This window comes from Eptesicus fuscus, chromosome 6 (assembly GCF_027574615.1).
Source record: "Eptesicus fuscus isolate TK198812 chromosome 6, DD_ASM_mEF_20220401, whole genome shotgun sequence".
In the NCBI taxonomy this organism is placed as follows: Eukaryota; Metazoa; Chordata; class Mammalia; order Chiroptera; family Vespertilionidae; genus Eptesicus; species Eptesicus fuscus.
This window is the reverse complement of record NC_072478.1, coordinates 3,120,348-3,145,635: the sequence shown is the minus strand read 5'-3', so window position 1 is coordinate 3,145,635 and position 25,288 is coordinate 3,120,348. Positions and strand designations below refer to the sequence as shown.

At 54.7% G+C, this 25,288-nt stretch overlaps 1 protein-coding gene across 1 annotated transcript in view; it reads left to right on the top strand.

Annotated features, from left to right (window-relative positions):
• The first annotated feature begins 7,210 nt into the window (after nt 1–7,210).
• The window catches only part of PDE5A (phosphodiesterase 5A), a 112,879-nt gene continuing 94,801 nt past the window's right edge, over nt 7,211–25,288 (top strand). Inside the window, exon 1 of the mRNA XM_054717082.1 lies at nt 7,211–7,632. Within this exon, the coding sequence (XP_054573057.1) occupies nt 7,520–7,632 (113 nt within the window). The 5' untranslated portion in view covers nt 7,211–7,519. The remainder of the gene's footprint in view (nt 7,633–25,288) is intronic.

The following is a 25,288-nucleotide window of genomic DNA, read 5'->3' as shown; positions in this document are numbered from 1 at the left end:
CTGTGAAGGGTGAGCTCTGGCTGAGTCGGGATAGCCATGCGACCCTTGTTTATTTTAAAAACTGCAGCATTTCACACCATGTCACACTGGGGCCTTGCTTGAGTTTTCGTTGATTTTATTAAATTGTAAAGTGTTGGGTTTTCCTTGAAAATGATTGATTCAAAGAAGTCTATTCAAAGGCTACTTTTTAAAGAGGAAAGCTACCTCCGATCATGCAGTTCCTCCTTTTTCTCTGCCCTGGCCATTAACGTACCCTTTTCCTTTCTTATTTGGGAGGAGGCAGGCTTCACGCCGCGTCTGTGCCGTCAGCGGAGGGTTCTGAAATGAGACTGAGCATCACGAGACATTTTCACCCCAACCGTCTACAGGAAGGGCCAGTGGCCGCCTAGACGAGAAATGGAGACCAGGAAGCCCCATTTCTCTCAGTTTTCTTTTTAAAATTCGCCTTTTTGTTCCTTCACTCTTTAAAGACCTGCTTTTAAATGACCTACTTTCAACTGGTTTTTAGTGACGCATGTCCCACCTGCCTGCGGTTGACTTAAAAGTGTTTCATTTCTCTCGATCTCTTTCCAGAGGGATTATTCAGTCATTCTGACCCGTGCGGGCTTTTTCTGGGGAATGCACGCTCCTCTCCAATAGAAAAGTGGGCCAGAAGGGTACAGGCGTGCTCCGGACCCGAGTGTCCTATGCAGGCGAATGTCTCTGTGACGGTTCATATCGTTCAGCAATGAGAGCACATCACCCCTCTGTGTAACACCCCCGCCACGGGCAGGTGAGGGCGGGACCCCTGAGCGGCCCTGCGTCTGGGGCAGGCCTAGAAAGCATCATCCCCGGGTGGCCGGGCACCCCCTGCTCCTGCAGGTCTGTCTCGGGGAAAACCCCACCGTTGTTTGCTGTCAGGGAGCCACGTGCCTTGCGCCTCGGTCAGGAAGGTGTGTCCAGCACCTGCCCACACGCCCTCCCATTGCCCGTCAGTCCCCGTCTCCGCGTGGGACCTGGCTGATAGAGGGGCAGCTGTCGCGGTCCTCGGGGTGATGGCCTTTCACAGGGACTGGCCTTCGCTCATCAGCCGACATCTTGGGCAGAAATCCCGGGAGTGATCTGCGAGCGGAAAGGCTGGGTGCTGACGGGAGCCATTGCACGGGGAATGCGTCCTATTATTCATAAGTTGGCTCTGACTTTGAAACTGAGAATTATGATGAGAGTTCAGTTCACATATTTAAAATATCTGACTGTCATTACCAACCAGACAAGCAATGACAAGTGCTGGAGAGGCTGTGGGGAAAAGGGAACCCTCGCTCCCTGCTGGTGGGAATGTGGGCGGCTACAGCCACTATGGAAAGCGGTCTGGTGGTTCCTCAGAGAAGTGAGCATAGAGCTACCACAGGACCCAGCACTCCTTCTCCTGGATACACACCCGAAAAACTCGAAATCATGTATCACACAGATACATGCACCCCTGTGTTCACTGCAGCATTATTCACGTGGCCAAGACATGGAAACAGCCGAAGTGTCCCGCGATAGAGGACCGGATACAGAAGACGTGGTCCGTACACACAATGGAATATACTCAGCCATAGAAAGGATGAAATAGCGCCATTTGCAACAACACGGATGGACCTTGGGGACATTATGCAAAGCGAAATAAGTCAGAAAAAGCTAAGAACTGTATGACTTCACTCATGTGCAGTATAAAACTGAAACTCATGAACACAAACAGCAGTGTGGCGGTTGCCAGATGGCAGGGGTGAGGGGAGAAGGGCGTCCTAATATGAAGTGACAGGAGAAAATTTGACTCTGGGGGGTGGGCACACAGATCTTGTAACATAGAAACCCACACCTGGAACCTGTATGTTCGTGTCGCCCAGTGTCACCCCAATCAATGTGACAAATAAAAGATGAAACATCCAGCCGATCCCTGCTGTGCAGCAACTGGAACCTGTTCCCAGCTCTGTCCTCAGAAGACCGCTCTGTCACACAGCGTCAGAGTAAGAGCTGAGCTCACCAAGAGCTGAGACTCCAAAGACCCCTGACAGCACGGCCCTGGGTCAGAGGTCAGTGGCTGACAGAGTCACACACCACACAGCCGTTCTGCCACGTGCTCGGCGGACATGCTCCCCTTCTTCTTATGTGGACCCAACGAATAGCTATGGACACAGGCGGCGTCCAGTCACTGCCTGGTCGCACGGGTCACTGCCTGGTCGCACGGTCACTGCCTGGTCGCACGGTCACTGCCTGGTCACACGGGGTCACTGCCTGGTCGCACGGGGTCACTGCCTGGTCGCACGGGGTCACTGCCTGGTCGCACGGGGTCACTCCTGAGGACCTAGTGGTCCCTGCCTCCTGGCGCGATCCCCGCCCTGTGGGAGGGCAGGACTGCGACTCGCTTTCAGCAAAGGTGACGGGATGTAAGTGACCGAGCACGTGAGCGTGGGGCCACGTTCCGTGAGAGCACAGTGCCCCTCGCGGGAGTCTCCCTGAGGACTGGCTCTGAGGACACAGGAGCCTGCAGGCGGCTCGGGGTCCAGGGAACGAAGGTGGCCTCCAGGCAGAGGCCTCTGCCAACAGCCTGTAGGGCCTCCAGCAGACCCAGCAAGGAGAGGAATCCCTCCTTCCTGGCATCGAAGGAGCTGAACTCTGCCAACAGCCCGAGAGGGTGGAGGGGTCCCTCTCCAGCTCAGCTCCGAGGAGCCTGCCGCTCTGGCTGCCGCCTGACTCCAGCTGACCCGGACAGAGCCAGTGTGTGTGGCTTTAAGCCTCTAAGAGTGTGGGGGGAACATAGCTGCACAGCAGTAAGGAACCAATCTGAAGCTCCTCCTTCTCTCTTTGTCTTTCTCAACCTTGAAATCCTTGTGGAAAGCCCCCGAGCTCGGGCATGCTGGTGTGAACTTCCCTCTTAACCATCATGAACAGATTCAGATTTCGGGCAGGAATAAGACATAAGTAAGCTGTGTCCTTCTCTGCATAGCCCAGTGGTCGGCAAACCGCGGCTCGCGAGCCACATGCGGCTCTTTGGCCCCTTGAGTGTGGCTCTTCCACAAAATACCACGGCCTGGGCGAGTCTATGTTGAAGAAGTGGTGTTAGAAGAAGTTTAAGTTTAAAAAATTTGGCTCTCAAAAGAAATTTCAATCGTGGTACTGTTGATATTTGGCTCTGTGGACTAATGCGTTTGCTGACCACTGGCATAGCCTATTGAAAGGGGTATACTGCTGTTCATCCCAATATAAGTGATCCTAGATGGATCTGCAGGTCTTTCCTAGTAATGACAGCTACCTTTTTGCTATGGAAACAAATGAGTAACGTGTGAGAAGATACTTTCTGTAGAAATCCGCCCATCACAATGCTCCCCCATTAGCGGGAGCAATCATTGATGCTTTCCTAACTGCACGGTCCCTTTTCAGTCACCAGGTGCCACTCCACTGCGAGGAACACGGCCTCCTGTTTATTGGCTTATCTAGTTATTTATTGATATCAGTATGGAACTGCAGTAAGTGATATTCAAATTGTACACTCCCTTCAGATATATCTTCTGTCCTTCTGATATATTGGCATCGTTGTTAAGCCTTTCTTATTTTCTGGTAAAACAAGATTTTTCAGGTACATTTTGTACTTTCCCCGTCCCAGACCTGGATCTTTTCTCAAAGACTCCTGGCTTCTTTTTAAAATGAAGAATGGTATTTAGTAGCCAAAATACGGGCACTAAGTGTACTCATTGCTCCTGAAATGTCATCGCTTCCAGCATCTCTTAGTGATGGAGCTGGAATATACTGTATTTTTCTGTGTATAAGATGCTCTTTTTTTCTAGAATCATTAGACTGAAAATCGAGGGGCATCTTATACACAGAAGTCAGCTGAGAAGGGAGTCTTGCAGGTGCATAGCTGCCCATACCTTGTCAAACAGGCTTCCTCCAATCACGAGCCTTATTATTACTGACGTCGGCTGATGCCATAATTGGAGATGGAGGTGGAGAGTGCGCAGTTGCAACAGGGACCGAGTGTTCTGAGCCCATAAAGATGTCAAAAAGCAAAAAGATAAATACTGGTAATCGATTGTCTTACTCTGCAAAATTCAAACGGAATGTAATCAGCTCCGCAAAAGAGCATGGAAATAGAGCTGCAGAGAGACCATTTGGACCTCCTCCCACTGAGTGTCTGATCAGACAGTGGAGAAAACAGGAAGAACAACTCCTTAAGGTGCCAAAAAAGAAGGCCTTGAGAGGAAAACCAGCAAAATGTTTAAAATATCGATTTCTTAATTTTGGGTTAGTAAAGTGGGAGGTGTCTTAAACACAGAAAATCCTATCTAATAAAGAGGGAATATGCTAATTGACCCTCACACCATCACAAAGCTGGCAGCACCCACAGCCAATAAGGACTGGATATGCTAATTGACTGTCCCTCCCTCAAAGATGGTGGCGCCCACAGCCAATAAGGAGGAAATATGCTAATTGACTGCCATGCCCTCAAAGATGGCGGCTCCCAGTCCCCTCAGCCCCGCCGTTGCACCTGCCTCCAGAGTCCCCCAGTCCCTTTAGCCCCCCAGCCACCTAGGGCCGGCCCGAGGTGCAGGCAAGCCTCAGATGGCAGCTGCTCAGTCGCTCAGGGCCACCCAAGGCTCAGGTAACCAGGGCCGACAGAGGCTTGTGCTGCCGGCAGTGGCAGCAGCAGAGGTGTGATGGGGCGTCACCTTCCCCTGATTGCCAGGTCGCCTCCCGCCCCTGAGGGCTCCTGGACTGTGAGAGGGGGCAGGCCAGGCTGAGGGACCCCTCCTTCCAGTGCATGAATTTTCATGCACTGGGCCTCTAGTATGGTATATAGTTATAAATTTTTAAAAATGCGTACAAGATGTATACATTAAAAACTATAAGATGTTGCTGGGAGAAATTTTGAAAGACTGAAATAGATAGGTAAATATACTACGTTCATGGATTGTGGGACTTGTTATTAAGATGTCAATTATGAAGATGTTTTTCTTAGCATCTCACAAGGGTGCAATCAAGGTATTGGCTGGGATTGTAGTCTTAACTGAGGGTTGACTGGGGAAATGCCTACTTCTGCACTCACTCGGGTTGTTGGCAGTGTTCAGCTTCTCTCAGTTTTAAGACTGAGGATTTTCTTGCTCAAGCTCTTTGTGAGATGTTAGCTAAAGGCTGACCACAGCTCTTAGAAACAGCCTGCATGTGGAATTTCCTATATGATGCACATGCGTGCTCTCTCTCTCTCTCTCTCTCTCTCTCTCTCTCTCTCACACACACACACACACACACACACACACACACACTGAGCTTTAACTTCATTTCAACACCATCACGTACCTTCTGGTCTTTCCCCTTCGACAGTGAGGAAGGTGGATCCCTTTTATGTGCAAATATATTTACCCACTTTTCTCAAGCCTAGAATATAGGATTGATGCAAGAGACCAGATGATGCTGGGTGGTGTTTTCTGTTTGTTTATTTTTAAAGGCAAGGCAGGGACGATGCCATCACTCTTGCCGTTTGTGTTACCCGTTTTGGGAAAGGAATTTGATCACCCATGGTTTTGTGTGTTGTTTTTCTACTTGGGAAATCCAACCCTTTGACGGTAGAGGCAGATAAAATGAAATCCAGGGGAACCTCGAAAGGCATGTTGAAGGATTGGAGCTTCATTCTCACAGCATGGGAGACCTCTCCGTTAAGTCGTTGCACACGTGTGTGTTGTAAATAGCATGAAATGTCCTGTGTGTTATTTCCTGGTGATGTTTGTTATTTACTTCTTCTTCAACTCACTCTAAGAGAAGATTTGAGAAGCTTAGTGCAATCCATACCAATGTGTTACAACATGAAATAACTGAGCACGTGGAGATAATAAACTAGAGCTGAAAAATAGGAACCGGTCCCGATTATGCTTGCCTGTCAGTAGCTTCCGGTTACAAGAGGTATTGCTACAAATGTTACCTGCGGGCTCTAGAGAGAACCGTTTCAAACACCTCAGCCCGGGTGACAGGCCCTCCCACTGACCCGCCGCCATCTGCAGGGCTCAGGGCTGACACGGGGAAGATTGCAGGAACCGCTTCTCTTGCAGGAATTTTTCAGAAACCTTCCTGGCTTCTCTGATCCTGTAAAATCTGATATAATTGACCATGCATGACTTCACTCTCTACTCCTTTGCCTGCACAGGGTTTGGGGTCGTGGTTACTTGCCTACAACAGCAAAGCTCCAGAGAAGCTGAAGTTACAAAAGGACACTTAGCTAATGCACTGAGTGGAGGGACTGGAAGACACTTTTAAAGTTCTCATGTTATCAAGTTTATTATGTGTTGTTATGTGGTAGTAATTCCTTACACTGTTGCCAAGAACAGTTTGAAAGGAGTTTGTTGAAAGTAAGTAGCGAAATCGCTTTGGGTACATCACTGCTAATAGGTCCTTCACACGTTGTGAAACATACAAGGCCGGATTTAATTCTGCCCAAAATCTTAGTTCATTGAAAAAAAACCCCACCAGATTAACACAGCAGCTGCTCCAGGGGTGTGGAGATGAGAACAAAGCAAAGGCAGACACACATTCCTTTTTGTAAAGCAGCCATAGAGGTAGGACAGAGCAGGGGGGCAGGCTGGGCCCTCCCAGAGGGCCACTTCTGAAGCGGGGTGAGTTCAGTCAGTTCAATGCAATGACGCGGTAATTTACACTTGGGCTAAGGGGCTACTCTGCCTGCGCCAGTCCCGCCCATGGTCTCAAGTTAAGCGATGTACGCAGGCTCCTGTGTTCTGATGCACACAGGGCCATCACGGTACGCCCCTTTCTTTTACAGAAGATCTTTGTCTGAGTCATGAAAAGGGTGTGTTTGATGCAAAGGCACATAATTTATAATGAATACTGCTGTTGTTATTAACGTTGAGCCCAGGAAAGGCCATGTTGGAAGTCGCCCGCAAACCTGTCCTGGCAGCCCACGCCCCGACTCCGTCCAGGTGCGATGAATGGCCGGCTCGGAGGTGGGGTCCCCGCTGCTCCCATACTCCAGCGCAGGGCACAGGCCAGAGGAAAAGGTCCGGGGTGGCATCCCTCCCTCTTGGGGAAACTCCCCTGGCTACCGCTCTCTGCGCTGGGAACGGGTCTCCACCTCCCTTTCCTAGAGGGACACTCACGAGCACCCCGTCACCTCCCGGCGACCCGAGCCCGCGCGGCGCGCAGCGCACCCCAGTGGACGCGCGCGGCCTCCAGGCCGTGGCCACCGGGCTTCCGGAGAGCCAGCTCGTCGCCGCCGCGGCTGCCGGGGAAACGGGGACTCTGGAGGCCACTGGAGCCGGTCTGGGCCGGACCCCCGGAGGCGCGGCTGCAGCCCCGGCCCCGCCCGCCGCACCTGGAGTCGGGCTCGGAGAGGCGGGGCGGGGCTGCAGGCTGGCCGGGCGCCCGCGCCGCTCGCCGGAGCCGCCAGACCCGAGCGAGGCGTGGGGGAGGGTCTCGAGGCCGAGGCCGCGGGTCCGGGGAGAGACCCCCGCGGGGGAGGAGCCGGTCCCGGGAGCGCAGAGGCGGCGGCGCGGGCATGGAGCGGGCGAGCCCTGGCTGCGCGCGGCCGCGGCACCACGACGCGGTGGAAGCGTGGCTGGACGATCACCGGGACTTCACCTTCTCGTACTTTGTGAGGAAAGCCACCAGGTAGGAGGCGGGCCCGGCGGACCGGCGGGGCGGGAGCCGACCCGGGGGACCCTCCGGCTCCGTCCCGGTCCCGCAGCAGGCGGCAGCCTCGGGTCCGGGCCTTGGTTTTACGGGAGGTCCCGGTCTTGTTTGGTGCCGAGACCTCGACTTGAAGGCGAGCGCAGGCGAAATACCCGAGCGTGGATTCGGTCCAACTTGCTCTCAAAGTTCAAATACAAAAATGTTCCGGCGGCCCGGCCCCCGCAGCCCGCTTCCCGGGAGAGGTTCCTTGCGCCGCGCTCCGGCCTCCCGCAGCCCCGTCCGCCTCCCGCAGCCCGAGCCTCCGCGGAGAAACCAAAACCGCCCGAGCCCCGTCCCCGAGCTCCGGAAGCACCGTCCCAGCCCGTCCCGCGGCCGCGCTCCTCCCCCGTCCCCGCGCCGGGCCGGCGGGGCGGGGAGCCCGGAGGGGGCGAGGCGGCGGGCAGCTCGGGCGGCAGCGCACAGGAGCCTCCCCGAGTGAGTGCAGCGCCGCGTCCCCTCCGGCCCCGACCGTCCCGCGCGCCTCTTTTCGCTCGCCCTGCACCCGAGGCGGCTCGGCGGACCGGGCTCCGGGGGAGGCGGCGCGGCGTGGAGTGGACCCGGGGCGGGCGGACCCCGCGCGGCCGGAGCGGCCCCCGGGCCACCCCGCCTGGTCCGGAGCCAAGGCGAGGGCCGCGCGGGGCGGGGACGCAGCTGTCCCCTGGGAGGCGCCGCGCCGCAGGCTCTGGGCGCGCGTGGGAAACGCTCGCGGGGAGTTGGGAGGAACCGAGGCTGGAGCCGGGTGACGGGGAGGGGAGCAGCGTGCCTGGCGGGCGGACCCCCGGAGCCCGCGGACTCGGGGCGGAGCCGGGGCGCCCAGAGGGCTCCTGCTCGCTGGGGCTGCCTCCGGGCGACCCTCTGGGAAGGGCCCGAGCCGGCGCCGGCCGCGGGGCCGGGGGTGATGGTGGGGGAGCCGGTCCCGGCTCGGCGCGGGGCTCCCACCCGCCGGCGCGAGGCCGCCGCTGTGCCGGGCGCTCCCCGCCAGGGGGCGGCTTGGCGCGGGGCGAGCGGGCGGCGGGGGCGCTAGGGGCGCCGGCTCCGGTCGCCGCCTCACCTGGGCGCGGCGTCGCCCCCCGCGCTGCTGGAGTCCGGGGTCCGCCGGGCCGCGCGGTGCGCACCTCGCCTCCCCCGTCTGCTATGTGGCCCTTTGGAGACAGAACGAGGTACCTCCCCAGCACCCCTCCCACTCCTGGGGCGCGGCGCCGGGCTGGGTGGCGGGTCGGGTGCAGGCGGGATGCTTCACAGCCCGTGGACCTGGTGACATCTGGGCCCCCGGACACTGCGGGGTGTGACTTTGCCATCTTAGACGGGGCTCTCTTGAACCCCATTTCTCCCAAGAAACGGCCCAAGTTGGGGGTCGCCTTGACCACTTGGGGTTTCTGACAGAGGCGGGCCTTAGGACGGATCTCATCTCAGGGGTTAACTGCTGTGCCCGGAAAGTGCGTCTCCTCCCCGCTCTCGCCTTCTCCCTCGGAAACCCTCGCCTGAGCGCCCGGGGTCCCCCTGAACCGGGAGCGGTTCTTCCCGAAGGCGCTCCGGGAGTTCGGGGTGAGCACGAGGCCAGCGAGGCCGGGTTGTCCACTGCTGTGGGGGCGGCTGCCGAGGCCCCAGCCACTCCCAGCCCATCGTCCCTTGGCCCCGTGTCCGGCCCCCTGCCTCCCTGAGCGGTGGCCACGGGATGGGGGCGCAGGGGGAGGCAGATGCTTTAAGTGCGGGTGTGTTCTTTAGGCAGCTTATCAACAGTCTAAAGGGAAAAAGTTACTTGTTTTACAAATCAGCCTAAATGCCTCTTCCTCGCCCCCCACCCCCTTTAAAGACAAAAGTGGGGTTTTTAACTAGTCACACCTACCAACACGGGACTTTCAGAACCCGCCAGAACTTCCAAGCGGTACTTTAGCGGGAAATAAGTTGAAAATGTTGTTACCTTCCTTTTCACGTTAGGTTTTCTCCCAATTAGCATGGGATGAAAAATCCCAGTTCTCAAAACCATGCTCATCGGGGTAAAATGGAGGTTATCTGAGACTGTACTTTTCTCCGGCGGGTTTTACAGGACAGCTATAGGACAGGCGGCTGCACTTTCTGTGACAGAGAGAGAGAGACAGAGAGAGAGAGAGAGAGAGAGAGAGAGAGGGGGAGTCCTCTTAAGAGGAGAGTGTATGTTGAGTTCAAATTGGAAAATGAAAGTATGTAACAGTGGAGAGTATTTCAGGCCCTCGGTTTTGGGAGTTGCAAAGGGGTGGAAACTGCCAGCATGTAGCCAGAGTGCTTCTTAAAACAATAGTCCAGTTTAGGTCTGTTTTGGGGGGCATTGACCTAACAAGGAGAGGGGGGATATGAGCTGCTTATAAAATTGCCAGACGTCTAAACCCAGTGTGACCCACTTGGTTGAGGTAAGAACTTACTGCAGACATTTTAATGTTACAGCCAAGATCTTGTCATTTAACTGGAAGCTCACATTTCTTTGCTGTGTCCCCTTTTGTTACAAACACTGTGGGCGACTCAGGGGGCCCGTCAGCAGCAGGTTCAAATGCACTTGGATTCCCTTGGACGGGAGCAGGCACGCGGGCGGCGCCGTTCCGCGCTCTGTGCAATGCTCTCATGACGGCCACGCGCCCTTTCTGTCCTTTCCCGGGCTCAGCGGTCCGCCCCAGCGGCAGGCATGGGGCAGGGCCGTCCTGGCCTCCCTCGGTGCTCCTTGAAACACCTGTGGACTGGGTCGGCCTTGAGAGCCCTCATGCTGCTGTCCTGTTCCCCCCCCAATGCAGAGTGAAGCAACGCCGTAAAAGCTGTAGCCGGGGGCAGGGAAACAGATGCTGCTTAGTAATTACTACCGTGTGTGTGAGTTTGAGTGTCCGTTGAACAATCCATCACATAATCTACTGGCATAAAAGCTCATGGGAGGCTGTCCCCCAGCACGGAGCTCCCCCCTCGCCCCGGGAGACCACCCTGCAGTTGCCTAGAGACCCGACATGAAGGGCTCGAATGCCCCTGCTTCTCAAATGGCCCCTTCCCGGTGCAAATGCCAGTGTCCCAGCTGCTGTCATTCTTGACAGCCTGTTAGAGGAGCGTTACCTTTCAGGAGCCACTAACCCGTGCTGGGACCCTGGGCCGCACGCCGGTCTGTTAGCATGGGAGGGGCCGCACCATCGGCTTCTTCCTGCCTTGTTTTGCGCGGGGCCCCAGCTTGAGAATAGCCGGCGTCTGCTGCAGAGCTGGGATACTACGGGGACGAGCCTTTATGGCCGCTGGGATCAAAGTCCAGAAACAGAAGTTTCCCCTCCCGTGTGGTTTGCTGTGACAGACTCCCCGTTGTCGCGCAGAGCTGAGAGGTGTGGCTGCTCCAGGTCCTGTATTTGGGCTTGTCTTTCTTTCTTTTTACTTTCTCTTTTATAATTATGTTTCACCTCTAAAAGCTGTGACATTTTTATTTGCGTGGTGTTCATATTAAAAGCGATGGTGGATAGAATGTAAATCTTACTATCCACGCTTAAAAATTACTGTTTCTGGCCCGGCCGGCGTGGCTCTGTGGTTGAGCATCGACCTATGAACCAGGAGGTCACCGTTCGTGAAGGAGGCAGCCGATCCGTGATTCTCTCTCATCGTTGATGTTTCTATCTCTCTCTCCCTCTCCAGTCCTCTCTGAAATCAATGAAAATATATTTTAAAAAAATTTTAATGACTGTTTCTGTAATTACATAGGAATGTAAACCTCACAGTTTTCAGACAAATGATGTGTTCAGCATATTTTGTTAGGCAGTCACTAGTGTGGGAGATAATGGCACTCTGTGGGCCTGGCCTCAGTCTGCCTGGCATTACTTGTACATCAGAGTGGGACAGAGTAGGTTTTCAGTTGTTCCTATGGAAACTAATACAGCAGTGAATAATAACGCAGGAATAAACTCCACTCCGCGCTCCCAGCCGGAAGCCTCCTTGTGCCTCACCACATGGTGAGATGGGGATTCTGGTGCAGGAAGGCCTTCCTGCTTGTGTGTCTCTGACCTGGGTGCATAGCGCCTGCTCCAAGCGGTTTAGTGAGCTGAGAGGACTCCTGTGGATGGAATAAGTCCCCAGAGCCCCTGAAATGATGCCTCTCATTGCCCTTCTGTCCCAGGTTCCCTTTCAGACCCGTGCAGAGCAGTGGTTCCCAGCGTGGGCACACACCCCACGGGGGCAGTTTGATTTTAAGGGGGGTAATTCGGGTTATTAACAGTGAATTTTTTGCATTTCTTATGGTTCTAGGGGCCTCCTATGCAGTAAATACATATACACTGTGACATATTTACACATTTCAGTTCTTTATTATATGTTTTGAAACCTTATTTGCTCTTTTTTTATCACTTCATATTATTACTATTTTTTAACAATTTCTTAGTGATTTCTTCCTCGGTACTTCACCTGTCCTTTCGTTCTTTTATTTTTCTCTTTATGGGTGCCATGGTCTTTGGAAGCTTGTGTAGACCAAGTGAATGGCCTTTCAGGCTTCCTCCACGTGAATGGGAGCTCACTTTTTGAATAATAAGAATTGTGGTCAGTTTATTCCTGCGTTATTATTCATTGCTGTATTAGTTTCCATAGGAACAACTGAAAACCTACTCTTGTCCCACTCTGATGTATAAGTAATGCCAGGCAGACTGAGGCCAGAGGGGCATCAGGATTTTAGAGATGCATGGGGGGGAAAGGGGGGGCGTGGCCAAAAAAAGCTTGGGAACCGCTGATGTAGAGCCTGCAACATAAGACCAGCTTCTGAAAATTGTGCCGGAATGACATAGCGACAGCCCGAGATGGACACTTTGAAATCACTCTCTTTGCTTCGTATCACACAAACTTGAGGCTGGCAGTGCCGTTCAGGAGCGTTTCTTTCGTTTGTGGTCTGAAATGTATAAAAATCGCCACTATTTTCACAAGACTGTGCCTTCAGCACCCCAGCCGAGCGGTTTTTAGCACCCTGATCATGGTGTGTAACCATTTCCCTTTAAATAAGTCCCCGGGGCCTCCTTAGTACAGTAGGTAGTGCATCGGTTTCATAAATAATTCCACCCACGTGGGTGATTGGACTCTGGCCTCTGATATCATTTCTTTTCAAAGTGTTTGAAACGCCTTCCACGGTGTGGCGGTAAAGAACAGAGATTGTGTCTGCCTCCCAGGGCCCCTTCCTCCAGATTGGAAAACACAAATTACCTTAGAACTTTGGTTCAACTTCCTCGTGTGTTTTAATAATAAGAGCCGGGAAAGATTTCTTTGTCGTTAAAAAGGCTGAACGGAACTGCTTGGTATTTTTTTAGTTTATCCCCAAACATTTTTCAGCCTAATGATTCCTTAAACCCACGCTGTTGTGTCGAGTCCGACGTGTTCTTTGTTCTCGGAGCTGATTGTGGGACGCAGGCCTCTCCCGAGGGTAACAGCCCTGAGGAAGAACTGCGGGACAGCTCCGCCAGTCACCGGGTTGATGGATGGTGGAGGGCTGAAAATGCCCAGTTCCTGGACTGAGGATGCAGACTAGCTACGGCCTCTGCAGGGCTCCCTGTGAACTCGGTTTAGCTGCACAGGGAGCGCAGGTCAGTTGCCCGGTGGTCCGGCTGGTGGGTGGGCCTCGGAAATATCTGTCACAGGGTCGGCTTCTCGGTGAAAAGTGCCTGCGAGCTGCAGACCTCGGAATAAAAGCGGAAGGAAGTTTTCCACATGAGTCACCGTTTGGTAGTTAGCTCCGTAACCGCATCAACATACGTGGTATTCTCGTTTCATGTTGAGTGACATGTATGTACTTACGATGTAAGTGCCTCGTTCGTGTTCTCTAAATGGTAGGGATGTATACTGATTGCCAGACATTTAAGTGGTTAAAGCAGGGAAAGCGACCTGAGTGTTAAGTTCGTAAGAAGCATTTTGCTAAGTCCTCTGAAAAGCTTTTCAACCTGTGTGTTCCTCTGGTTTGTGTTCGAGGCGGACAGGCCTTTTAAAGGCTCCGTGCCACTGTCGGCCTCTGTGTGTGGAGCCGTTCCCCTGGAGTCTGAATTGTGAAGTAAGGCTAGCTTTTCTGCAACCCGTTTTCTCGGCATGGTTTTAGTACACCCAAACCTGAGCCGTCAGAGAGCCCCGTTTGGTGTCCTGTCCTTAGTGATAAGTATAAAGAAGAAGAATCCTCATTTCTACTCTGTTGACCAGTGCTGAGATTATAAGAAGAGAAAAGACCCTGATCTTTTGAGTTGATGAAATAATGGAAACACACACACACAAAGATTCGTTGACTTTTAGAGGTAACGGAGATCATGTGATCCTGTGTCTTTCAAACTTAAGTAATGTACCTCTGTTAAAGAGACATGCTTATCGGTCCCCCTTACCGTAGTTAGAAAGCTTTGGTCATAAGTGAGAGAAACCCAGCTTGAACTCATACAGAACTGACGCCTATAGTTGAAGTTCCTGGGAATTGGGTTTGGCTATGAAATTCAGCAGATCAAATAATCGTCAAAATTCTGTCAGTTCTTCTATATGTCTATTTAATCTGTCTGTTCTTCCGTCCATCCGTCCATCCATCCACCCATCCGTCCGTCCGTCCATCCGTCCATCCCTCGATGGGCCCTGTGCCGTGTGGCTTTGTTGCCCTGCCCGCTCTCTCCGTGTGCTGGAACGTTTCTTCTGGACAAGTGTATGCGGACCTTCACTTCTGCTGCTAGAGCAGTGCCTGCCCTTCCACCCCTGTCCTCACGCGCCTCCGGCCGTGCGGGGTCACGTGCCTGCTCTGGACCCACCACTGTGTTGGGAACAGTGTTGTCGGACTGCTTTGTCGAGGCAGATAGTCCGCAGTGTGACCATGTCCTTGGGGGCGGGGGGTTCCCCAAGGAAATGACGAGAAAAACCCGAGCCCGGGGCTGCTGCCATGCCCAGTGCGGACTCCCTTTTATTTTAACGGTATTTCAACGTGGAATTTTTAAGATTCATGTAAGTTCATCACAGTTAGGCATGTGTGCACCTGTAATACCAAAGTAAGCGGATAAGTTAATTATGAATAAAATGAAAGACCTCCAACCAAATGCCACTTGACAGCATCCACTAAACACCTGCAGAGGGAACGTGGCCCCGGCTGGCGACAGAGGCCCGGGTCGGCCGCCTCCGCGGCCGCTGCCCCGGGACGACCCCTGCTCCCGGGGTCTCTCTGAACAACCAGGAGCCCGAGCCCTAAGCACAGCTCATGGCTCTCAGGTGTGCTCGGTGTGGAAGCGCGTTCGCGTGTCACGTCCACCTCCCACGCTCCTGTCCCGCGGGCCGGGCCGCAGCGTGGCTGATGCCGCCGGAGAGAACCTGGTGCCGGACTGCGGGCGGGCCTGGGTACCGGTGGGCACACGGGGATGTGAAGCGCACTCCTTCCACCTTTCTTTCGTTTTACCCGCCTTCGGTGCGAACACACGGAAGGAAAGTATTTTCATGGCAAAGGCCCAGCCCTCCATGACATACTCGCTCGGCGGCGCTGGGCTCCTGGGCCTCGGGCTGAGGCGGCCGAGCAGCCCAGCCTCCGTGTCCGCTCACAGCGCGTCATGGGCTCGGGAAGCATGGCTCTCAGGGGGGTTCCTTCCAGGGGCGCTGTGATGCGCCAGTGGGAGCAGCTGAAGATTCCGCATCGTGTTTACTCTGGGTTCCCGCTGGCGTCGCGGATGCTCTCCTAGCGGGAGAGCCTGGGGCCCCCAAATAACTTCAGGCAGAGCCTTCATTCCTTCCCGCAGTCCCAAGGGGCCGCCTCACTGTGGCGCGGAGTGGAGAATTTGGGGGTGTCCGTGGAGGCACCCCAAACCGCCCCTGTTTCCTGTGACACCTGCTATTGTAGGTAATGCTTCCTTCATCTAAACCAGCGCTCTGGGAGGCGATGCCCTGCAGGGTGCTGCCGTCCTGGCTGTGAGAGGCTGTTGAGCGAATGGGGGAGGTTTAACATCCCAGGGCCCAGACACTGGCTGCTGGGAGCACCCCCATCTTTGTGACCCACATTTCCAAATGCCCCCCACAAGGGCTGGCACCTCCACTCGGCTGGGAGCTACTGTTCTAAAAACCCTTTAACATTTGTTTCTATTGATGGCAGTTAAGGGCCCCCAGATAGGACAGACAGCTGCCCCCACACCCCCTCTCTCGCAGAGTGTGACCTCTGGGCCTGCATTTGCTCCCTCTGTGAAACGGAAACACTAGCATTTACTTCCTAGGGTTCCTAAGAAATCTGCGAGCAATAACGCACATCTCTTCTCTCTCTCAGTAGCACTTTTCAGCTCTCCACTCCTTTGCCTTGAGAGTCGTCGGTGCCGTAGGTAGAATCACGAACGTCCACAGTCCTCCCCAGACTAGAAGAACAGAGCCGTGATTTTAGGGGCTGTGTCTCTTCCTCGTCTCTCAGGTGCATTTTTATCCGCGGTTTCAACAGAACTCTGTGGAGTTTGTAAGGCACTGGAGGGGGGTCGGAATGGAGGCCAGAGCCTGGGTTTAGTTCCCAGCTTTGCTCTTAATTAACTTGGTGACTGGCTGGGGGTTCAGACCCCTCGGCGTTAAAATGAGAGGGAGGGCGTGGTCGGGGCAGAGAAAGCCATAAAGGAGCTTCACCTTCCCCTTGACTCTCCCAGGAGAGCAGAGGACCAGCTTCTCAGATGGAGCTCGTCCTCCTTTAAGGACAGTCCTTCTCAGCAAGACTGGTGGGCCCGGGTCAGACTGTGCAAATAACTGACCCATTCTGTCTGAAACAGCATCCAAGAGCAGGGAGAAGACCTAACGTTACGTGTCATGGGAGCGATTTGTGTTCTCGCTGCAGACAATTTTAGCAGGTCGCCATCTAAGTTACCGGGCGTACCCCCTCGGGCAGGAAGCCGCACGGTCTTTGCAATGGGGTCCTTCATGATGAGTTCACAGACCAGTGACAAAAGCTGGGGAGAGAGGGAAGGGGTGACGTCGGAAGGGCAGACTCAAGCACAGGAGGGTGCGCTGTGTGTTCCGATCATTCAGGGTCTGCGGCTTCTTACTCGCAAATCTCTGCAGTTGCTCCTGCTCCAGGGACTTGCCACGTGGCTGACCTGGAGCCCAGGTGTCAGAATGGCCCCGGGTGGGAGCTAACCCGGCCACTGCCACCCCGACCTCCTGGGCCGAGCACCAGAGCCCCCGAGGGCTCTCCACCCTCCGGCTTAGGACTAGGGTCATGATGAAATGTTGCCATGGTTCTCATCATAGGTCATTGGTTATATATTTTCTCACATTTGTTGTCAGTTTTATTATATCTTTGATATTTTGGGGGGAAATTGTCCCCAAATCTATAACTTATTTTTGAAAAAAAATTAATTTTGAGGTAGTGATGGATAAAAAAGTTACATTCTTGCATTTATTTTTCTCAGCTAAATGTTAGGCTCCTAATATTTATGTATTATTCAGAAAATCGTTATATGTAAGTGTAGTTATTGGTCTGGGGAGTCTGTGTATTCCACTTCTGCTCTGAGAAAATTCTTATGTTGAAACAACTTTTTGTTTTCAGTATGAGTGTTTCTGTAGAGAAATTAGTGCATTTAAATTAGGAGCTTAAGAAGCAGCAATGCTGATGCCTCGTTTTTCTGTAGAAGCCTATTGAATAATTTCTTGTTATATCTACCAAAGAAAAGCGCTTTTGAAAATATACCCCGTTTAATATTCAGTTAGCTTAGAAACAATAACTACTGTGCTTTACACACTGGGACTGGACTCCATGCTGTCCCCTCACGCATCATTTCCTTTAGTTCTTTAGGGGCCTGTGAGGGGCAGTGCCGCTGTCTCCACTCTGCAGGGAGAGGAAGTAACGTCCCTAAGGTGTCCCCTCCGAAAGCAGTGGTCCTGGGCTGGCCAGAGTGGCTCAGCTGGTGGGGCATCTTCCTGTGCACCAAGGACTGCGGTTTGATTCCCGGTCAGGCACATATGGACGGCAACCGATGGATGGATATTCCTCTCTCACATTGATGTTTCTCTCTCTCTCTCTCTCTCTCTCTCTCTCTCTCTCTCTCTGTTTCTCTTCCTCCCTCTCCCTCCCTCTCTTCTCTCTCTCTCTCTCTCTCTCTCTCTCTCTCTCTCTCTCTCTCCCTCCCTCCCTCTCCCTCCCTCCCTCTAAGCATGTCCTCAGATGAGGATTAAAGAAAAAGCAGATTTCTGTGTGGAAGCCCGCCTTTCCCGCCGGGGCCCTGACCGCCACGCTCACTGAGGTCCCATCCACGTGAAAGGCAGCAGAGCAGGGGCTCACGGAGGCGCCTCCCGCGGATCCTAACTCAGGACGAGGCTGACTTTCTCGCGGCCTCTGACGCGCCAGCACACCGCCGCCGAGGGCCGGGCGCCGCCCAAGAGGGTCCGTTTCCATGTATAAGTTTAGAGTATGAACGTGGAACGCTCAGACGGCCTTTTTAAATAGGGGGGCTGAAGACTGAGGTACTAGGCCATGGCCGTTCTGTTTTTAATATGAGAACACACATACCCTAAGTAGAGTATATTCTCAAAGAATTGTTTAGCCTTCAATACATTAGCTTAGGCGAGAGTACAGAAACATGTTAACTAGTTGCTTTTCAAGTAGGTTGCATCTAATATTTTTAACTCGTAAGAGTGGTGCTTATATCGCATTTTTCCTTGGCCTCGTAAACTTTCCTGCTTACTCTTCTGGATGCCAAGAGAACGTCTATAAAATCTGGGCGAGGGCATCCAAGCTTTCCCCATCTGGAATATTGACTGTGTTTTAAAGCATTTCTGTCTATTCAAGAGTCATTTTGTCAGATGAGTGAGTTCAATCTGGCTGCAAGACAACATATGCTGTGTCTCTGGACGTGCATGTGTGCGCGCACGCATGTGCACATGTGTGTACATGCATGTGCACGTGTGTGCGCACACACGTGTGTCTCTTTGGCTAGTCCTATGTGAAATACTGTGGGAGAGTGGGCTTCCCTGTCCTGTGAGTGAGTTTTGCGCGTTCTCTTTATTGCTCCTAGATAGTGGGTGTGGGGAGGGGCCGTGGCCTGCCTAGATCAGTGGAAATTTCTAGAACACCAGCCGTGCCTTGTAACGTTGTTTCCTGCGGTGCATTTACAGTAGTCTTCAGTACAGATGAGAAACTGGAAAAGGGAGGGCGTTTTCATTCTTGAGAGCGTTCATGCCTCAGAGGGACCTTTCATTGTTTCCGTGAATGCACTGAGCAACTTATAAAACTTCTAGAAAGCCGAGGAAGGGCACCCAGCGTACAGAACTCTGGCCCGTGCGGTGCCCACACAGGCGTCACTATCGTGACACCGTCAGCGTGGTCGTTAGAGCTGCCGTGTTCAGAACGGTCCACCTTCCATTTCCTTACGGAACGTGAGCCCCGGGATTGTAGAATGAAATGATAGCACTTCACGTGTGTCGTTTCACTGAAATAAACTTGTTACAGCCACTGTAAAAAGAAAGGACACTTTACCTTCTAAGCTGCCTGCCCCCAGACCTCCTTTGCCGTTTTCTGTCCTTTTCAAATGCATTTGCTCCTCCCTCTGTGTCTCGCGGAGGACGCCCGGTGTCGGGCACGGGAGTGAGTGCCGGGTGCAGCCTTTCCCGCGAGCTGCGCCCACCGGCTGCGGGGCCTGGGAGAGGGGAGGGCATTTCGTGTTGCAGGGCGCCCGCCCGCCCGGTGGCAGCATCCGGAGCGGAGCCGGGCTGTGGGTCCCAGGAAGGAGCCTCCTGGCATCATGGTTCTTCCTGTCAGATCGCCCCTGCATCGCCCGTGGGAGCCCAGGGCCTCCCCTAAGGCGGCCCCAGCGGCGCTCAGTAGTCCTGCGTCCCCTACAGCAGAGCGCAAGGCGGCTGGCGGGGTTGGGCTGAGCATCGGGACAGACTTGAGGTTTAGAATCCAAGTCACACCTCTGGCCACTCGTGGCGAGCTTCCGGCGGCCGCCAGTGCCGTGCCTCCTGCCCCCAATTCCTATCAGTCCTGGGCTCTTTCCCTGCCTGGGGCGCCGTGAGCAACGGCCACCTGTGGGCAAGGGCCACGCTGTCCTAGTGCGTGGGGCTGAGCGTGGGGCGCCCGCGTGGGGCTGAGCGTGGGGCGCCTGCGTGGGGCTGAGCGTGGGGCTGAGCGTGGGGCGCCTGCATGGGGCTGAGCGTGGGGCTGAGCGTGGGGCGCCCGCGTGGGGCTGAGCGTGGGGCGCCTGCGTGGGGCGTGCGCCCTGCTTTTCCGGCGGAGATGGCTGTGCTGTCACACGCAGAGTGCGATGGGACTCCTCTGGGGGGGACTCGGTGAGAGTGTGTGAGGAAGGACCTCTGAAGCATCAGCTTTGGCCGCAGATCAGGGCTCAGGTGCGTGCAGCCGCCTTTTCCAGGCCCGTGAGGCCGCAGCCTGTGGTCTGTACCAGCAGGAGCACGGCCTCCCCCGGCCCCCGTCTCCCCCCCCCCCCACCCCGGTCCCCCGCCTCTGGCTGCTCTGAGCCATCACCCGCCCTGCTGGGGGGCGTGGAGTGAGCAGGGCTCTCTCCTACAGAAATGAGGATGGTGCGGGCGGGAAGGGCCTGAGCGGGAGGCTGACCCGGGTCCCCCTGGCGGCTGCTGATGTCAGCGCTGCGGGGACCATTCCTGCGGCTGCCATTCCACATGGAGGTGGCAGCGGGAAACTCCGGAGGCCTTGGTGCTGTGCTCTTGTCGCCGGAGCTGGAATTGGCCCCGCTGACTCCCCAGCACAGTGTGGGGTCCCACGTTCCGCCCTGTGGAGACGCCAGCCCCCCCACCCCGCCTTCACGGGCAGGTGGCCGTGTCCGTCCTTGCAGGACGGGGTGACTAGAGGAAGGAAGTGGCCCCATGAGCAGCAGAGGCTGAGATTCGATGAGAATTTAGGACGCGTGCTGATGATCCCCGCCTCCCAGTGCTTTGTAACCCGGAATGCTTAGCAATCTGAGCACGAGTCGCCTCCCGTCCCTAAGGAGGTGCAGTTTGCTTTTTTCTCTATTAAGTACCTTAGACGCTATGGCTGTGAGAGTGAAATGAAAAGGCTCGATTTAGGGAGGAATTTGATGCCACAAATTATTAATCCAAGAGCTTTCTACGGTCCAGTTATCCTACACGGGGTGGCAGTGAGGCTGGTACACGGGGTGGCAGTGTGGGCTGGTACACGGGGTCGCAGTGTGGCTGGTACACGGGGTCGCAGTGAGGCTGGTACACGGGGTGGCGGGGAGGCTGGTACACGGGGTGGCGGTGTGGCTGGTACACGGGGTGGCGGTGTGGCTGGTACACGGGGTCGCGGTGAGGCTGGTACACGGGGTGGCGGTGTGGCTGGTACAAGGGTCGCGGTGTGGCTGGTACAAGGGTCGCGGTGTGGCTGGTACACGGGGTGTCAGTGTGGCTGGTACACGGGGTGTCAGTGTGGCTGGTACACGGGGTGGTGGTGAGGCTGGTACACGGGGTGGCGGGGTGGGCTGGTACACGGGTCGTGGTGAGGCTGGTACACGGGGTCACGGTGAGGCTGGTACATGGGGTGGCTGTGAGGCTGGTACACGGGGTGGCGGTGAGGCTGGTACACGGGGTGGCGGTGAGGCTGGTACACGGGGTTGCAGTGAGGCTGGTACACGGGTCACGTGTGGCTGGTACACGGGGTGGCGGTGTGGCTGGTACATGGGTCACGGTGTGGCTGGTACATGGGGTGGCTGTGAGGCTGGTACACGGGGTCGCGGTGTGGCTGGTACAAGGGTCGCGGTGTGGCTGGTACACGGGGTGGCGGTGTGGCTGGTACACGGGATGGTGGTGTGGCTGGTACACGGGGTCGCGGTGTGGCTGGTACACGGGATGGTGGTGTGGCTGGTACACGGGGTGGCAGTGTGGCTGGTATACGGGGTGGCGGTGTGGCTGGTACACGGGGTGGCGGGGTGGCTGGTACACGGGGTCCTTCCTGCTCCTGCGATGATAGTGTTCATGTTGGTGAATCGCTAGCCTGGAGCTCACTAACTCGCTCCGCAGAACCAGCCTTCTCTCCGCCGTCTGCACCAGCAGCATCAGCTGGCAAAACAGGACATGGATGCACAAGGGTGGCCGGCTGCAGCTCAGGGCACCGGTCATATTTGCATGTCAGAGCTACTTACGCTAAAAATTATTCATTGTTTATCTGACGCTCCGTGTCAGCTGGGTGTCCTGTATTTTCATTCGCTAAACCAGCAACTCTGAGAACGTGTCTTCTCTGCAACACGTCTGTGGCATGTTCCTTCAGGGCGCTGCTTTAGATGGTAGCACGTGACCTGTTTTTGGAGAGAGACGTGGGACTCCGGTGCTTTAAGGACACCTCCCGAGGAGTCCGCTTTCCCAGGCCTCGGGACGGTCTTTCCCTCCGCGGCGAGGCCGGTGCCTTGGGCCGTCTGACGCGAAGGACTGAGTTGCTGGAAGTGATCGTATTCCTGGGCCTTGGGGGCCTGCACTGGACTCTGGCTCCCTCAGGGGCAGCGGGACGTCACGGGGCGCCTTTTGCACGACAAGCGTTGATGTGCGGGAACACCGGTGTGCTCATGGCCACGAGCCCCGGGTTCGAGTCCTGGCATTGCTGCCACATGGCAGAGTGTGTTTGGTTCAGCTGTTTACTTTAGCTCCATTCTTTATTTATTTTTAATCCTCACCCAAGGATATTTCTCCATTGATTTTTAGGGAGAGTGGAAGAGAGAGGGAGAGACAGAGAGAAACATCGATGTGAGAGAAACACATCGATTGGTTGCCTCCTGAGCCCTGACCAGGGCTGGGGCAGAGAGGAGCCTGCAACCGAGGTACGTGCCCTTGGACAGAATCGAACCCAGGCGGGACCCTTCGGTCCGCAGGCCAACGCTCTCCACTGAGCCAAGCCGGCCAGGGCTTGGCCGTCATAATTTGGATTTCCCTGGCCGGTGGTGCTCAGTGGGTTGCACCGAGAGGTTGCTGGTTCAGTTCCCGGTCAGGGCACACACCTAGCCTCTGGGCTCGATCCCCTGGGGACATGCAGGAGGCAACTGACTGATGTTTCCCTCTCACATCGATGTTTCTCCCTCTCCTTTCCTCTCTCTCTAAAAAATCAATAAAGTGTGTTTTTTAAAAGGCAAAAAGAAAGGAAAGGAAAGGAAGAAGGAAAAGGTCCTTAATGCCCTGTGGTGCTGGTTTGCCCCCATGTCCTGAATGTACGTCCTTGTCCGAATCCCACAGAACCGGGCAGCGAAGGAAGGAACAGCAGCGAGGTCCTGTCCCAGAGCAGGGAGGGACCCCGGCTTCTCCAGGCCCCCGGTACGTTCACCCTCACACCTGACAGGCTCACACCCACTTCACCTTTGTTCACGCGTGTGAGGAAAGACGGAGAACACCCTTCACTCCATCTGACAGCAAAATCCAGGACGGGTGTCAGTTAGCTTCTGACACAATCTGAACTGGGTTTGGGAGAGCAGTCCCTCAGTCATCGTTCCCGTATCCCTGGTGCCCAGGACGAGCCCAGGGATCCTCCCCCCAGAGAATAATTTATTCCAGAAGCAAAGGACACTGTTAGCGGAACCCAATTAAAGCAGAAAAATATTAGTGAAAAGGTTTTGATTGAGACTCTATCTTGAAAAGTGGAACTGCAGGTTATGAAATTAAATTTATTTTAGATGTAATAAAATGTAGATGATCATGAACACCCAATGCTAACTTTTAGAATAAGCAGTTACTTTCCTGGCAAAGCCATACCGTACACGACGCCTTTACTTCCAGCTTCACGTTCACAGCTGGATCGAGAGAACCTTTTTCCCCCCCAAAATACCGCTCTTGAATTAATACGTGAAGACTTCCTCCGTTTCCCCAAAGTCCTTCTCATCTAGAATGTAGTTATTTGAGTAGAATTCTCTTTCAAATACCTGGATGTCATTCCCCTTCACGCATTAGCCGCCCTGTAACCGGCACACCCTTCGCGTCCGGTCCTCGGCTGGTGTCACAGGAGAGTGTGCCCCAGCATCCTCTGTCCCCTTCGAGAAAGTCCACATCGCGCAGAAGAACTTTCACTTCCATTCCCAGGTGACCTGCACCTGGACAGGAACCAGGGGAGAGCAGGACTACCCGTCTTAAGAGAAAAGGCTGGCGTCGCCTCCAGCAGCCACGCAGGCCGCAGGCCGTGCCGGCGCAGCTCCCAGGGCCCCGGAGGGGAGGGACGGGGTGGGAGACTGCTTCCCCTTAGTTGTGGTCGATTCCCAATTGGCTGTTGTGATGTCATCATAACGTGTGTTTTCCTGCACACACATGTCACTCCAGGCACTCAGATCATCGATAACGTGGTTGCGAGAAACCCCCACCCCCGTGACTGTGGTTGATGGAAATGGTCGATTGAATGACTGAATGTCCTGTGTCATTTAACACTGAGTTCCTCTCTCCCAGGGAACACGTGTGAGACAATTAAATACAGCAACAAGGACACAGGACCGAGGCTGCGAGCCCCGCCTCTGTCTGAGACCTGCACCAGGCCCCACAGGAGGGCGGTGAGCAGCAACCGCTAAACTAAACACGTGCTGATTTCCGCAGCGAGTGTGCGGGCTCTCAGATACCCACAGCCTGCTATTCCTGCGATGCAGTTACCTTAGGACCTTTTACTTATCCACTCGAGAACGACTTGCTGAGCTCAGTCTGGCTGGCATAGCTCAGTGGTTGAGCATCAACTTACGAGCCAGGAGGTCTCGGTTCAATTTCCCAGTTGGGGGCTCCATCCCCCATGTGGGGCGTGCAGGAGGCAGCCGATCCATGATTCTCTTCGTTGAGGTTTCTATCTCTCTCTACCGCTCCTTTCCTCTCTGAAATCAATAAAAATAGGTTTTTTTAAAAAAAGAACTACTTGTGGAGGACATACCGGGTGGCAGGCACCTTGTAAGTGCAGGGCTGAGCAGGGAATCAGATGGACAGGTCGCTCCGGCAGCACTTACGTCTGGTGGGAGGAGACAGACGATGCACCAGCGGGTTCATAACCTAGAACAGTGTCCCTCAGTGAGAAATCGGTGGAGTGGGACCGCTGTGCTGGAGGCACGTTAGGTGTGGTCAGGGAAGGCCTGGCTGGGCGGCGACTGGGAGCTGTGATCAGCCAGGTGATGGGAGGGGAGAGGGGCCCAGACTGGGCACAGGCAGAGCTTCATGTGCTTGAGTTTGGGTTTCATTCTCAGTTCAAGTGAGAAGGTGAGAAGCCAAGTGGGGTAGTTAAGATACTAAGATCACCCTTAGTGGTATGCTCAGTGGTTAGAGCACTAGCCTTCGTACTGACGGGTTTCAGGTTCTATTCCCAGTCAAGGGCACGTACCAGCTCTGATCGGGGCACATGCATGAGGCAACCAATCGATGTTGTCTCTCTCACATCGATGTTTCTCTCTGTCTCTGTCTCTCTCTTCCCTCTAATCCCTCCCTCCCTTCCACTCTCTAAAAATCTAAAATTTAACGGAAAAAATACCCTCAGGTGAGGAATAACAATAACAACAGAAGATGCTAAGATCCACTTTGTGACAAGATTACTTGCTGCTGGGTGGAGAGAGGATTGAAAGGGGCAAGTATAATAGGGGAATACGGGGGGAGGGGGGACCAGGAGGGGCCGTGGCCACCTCCAGGGAGGCATGGTGGGCTCTGGCCAGGTGGAGGGCAGGAGGTGGAAGTGAACAGATTGGGATAGAAG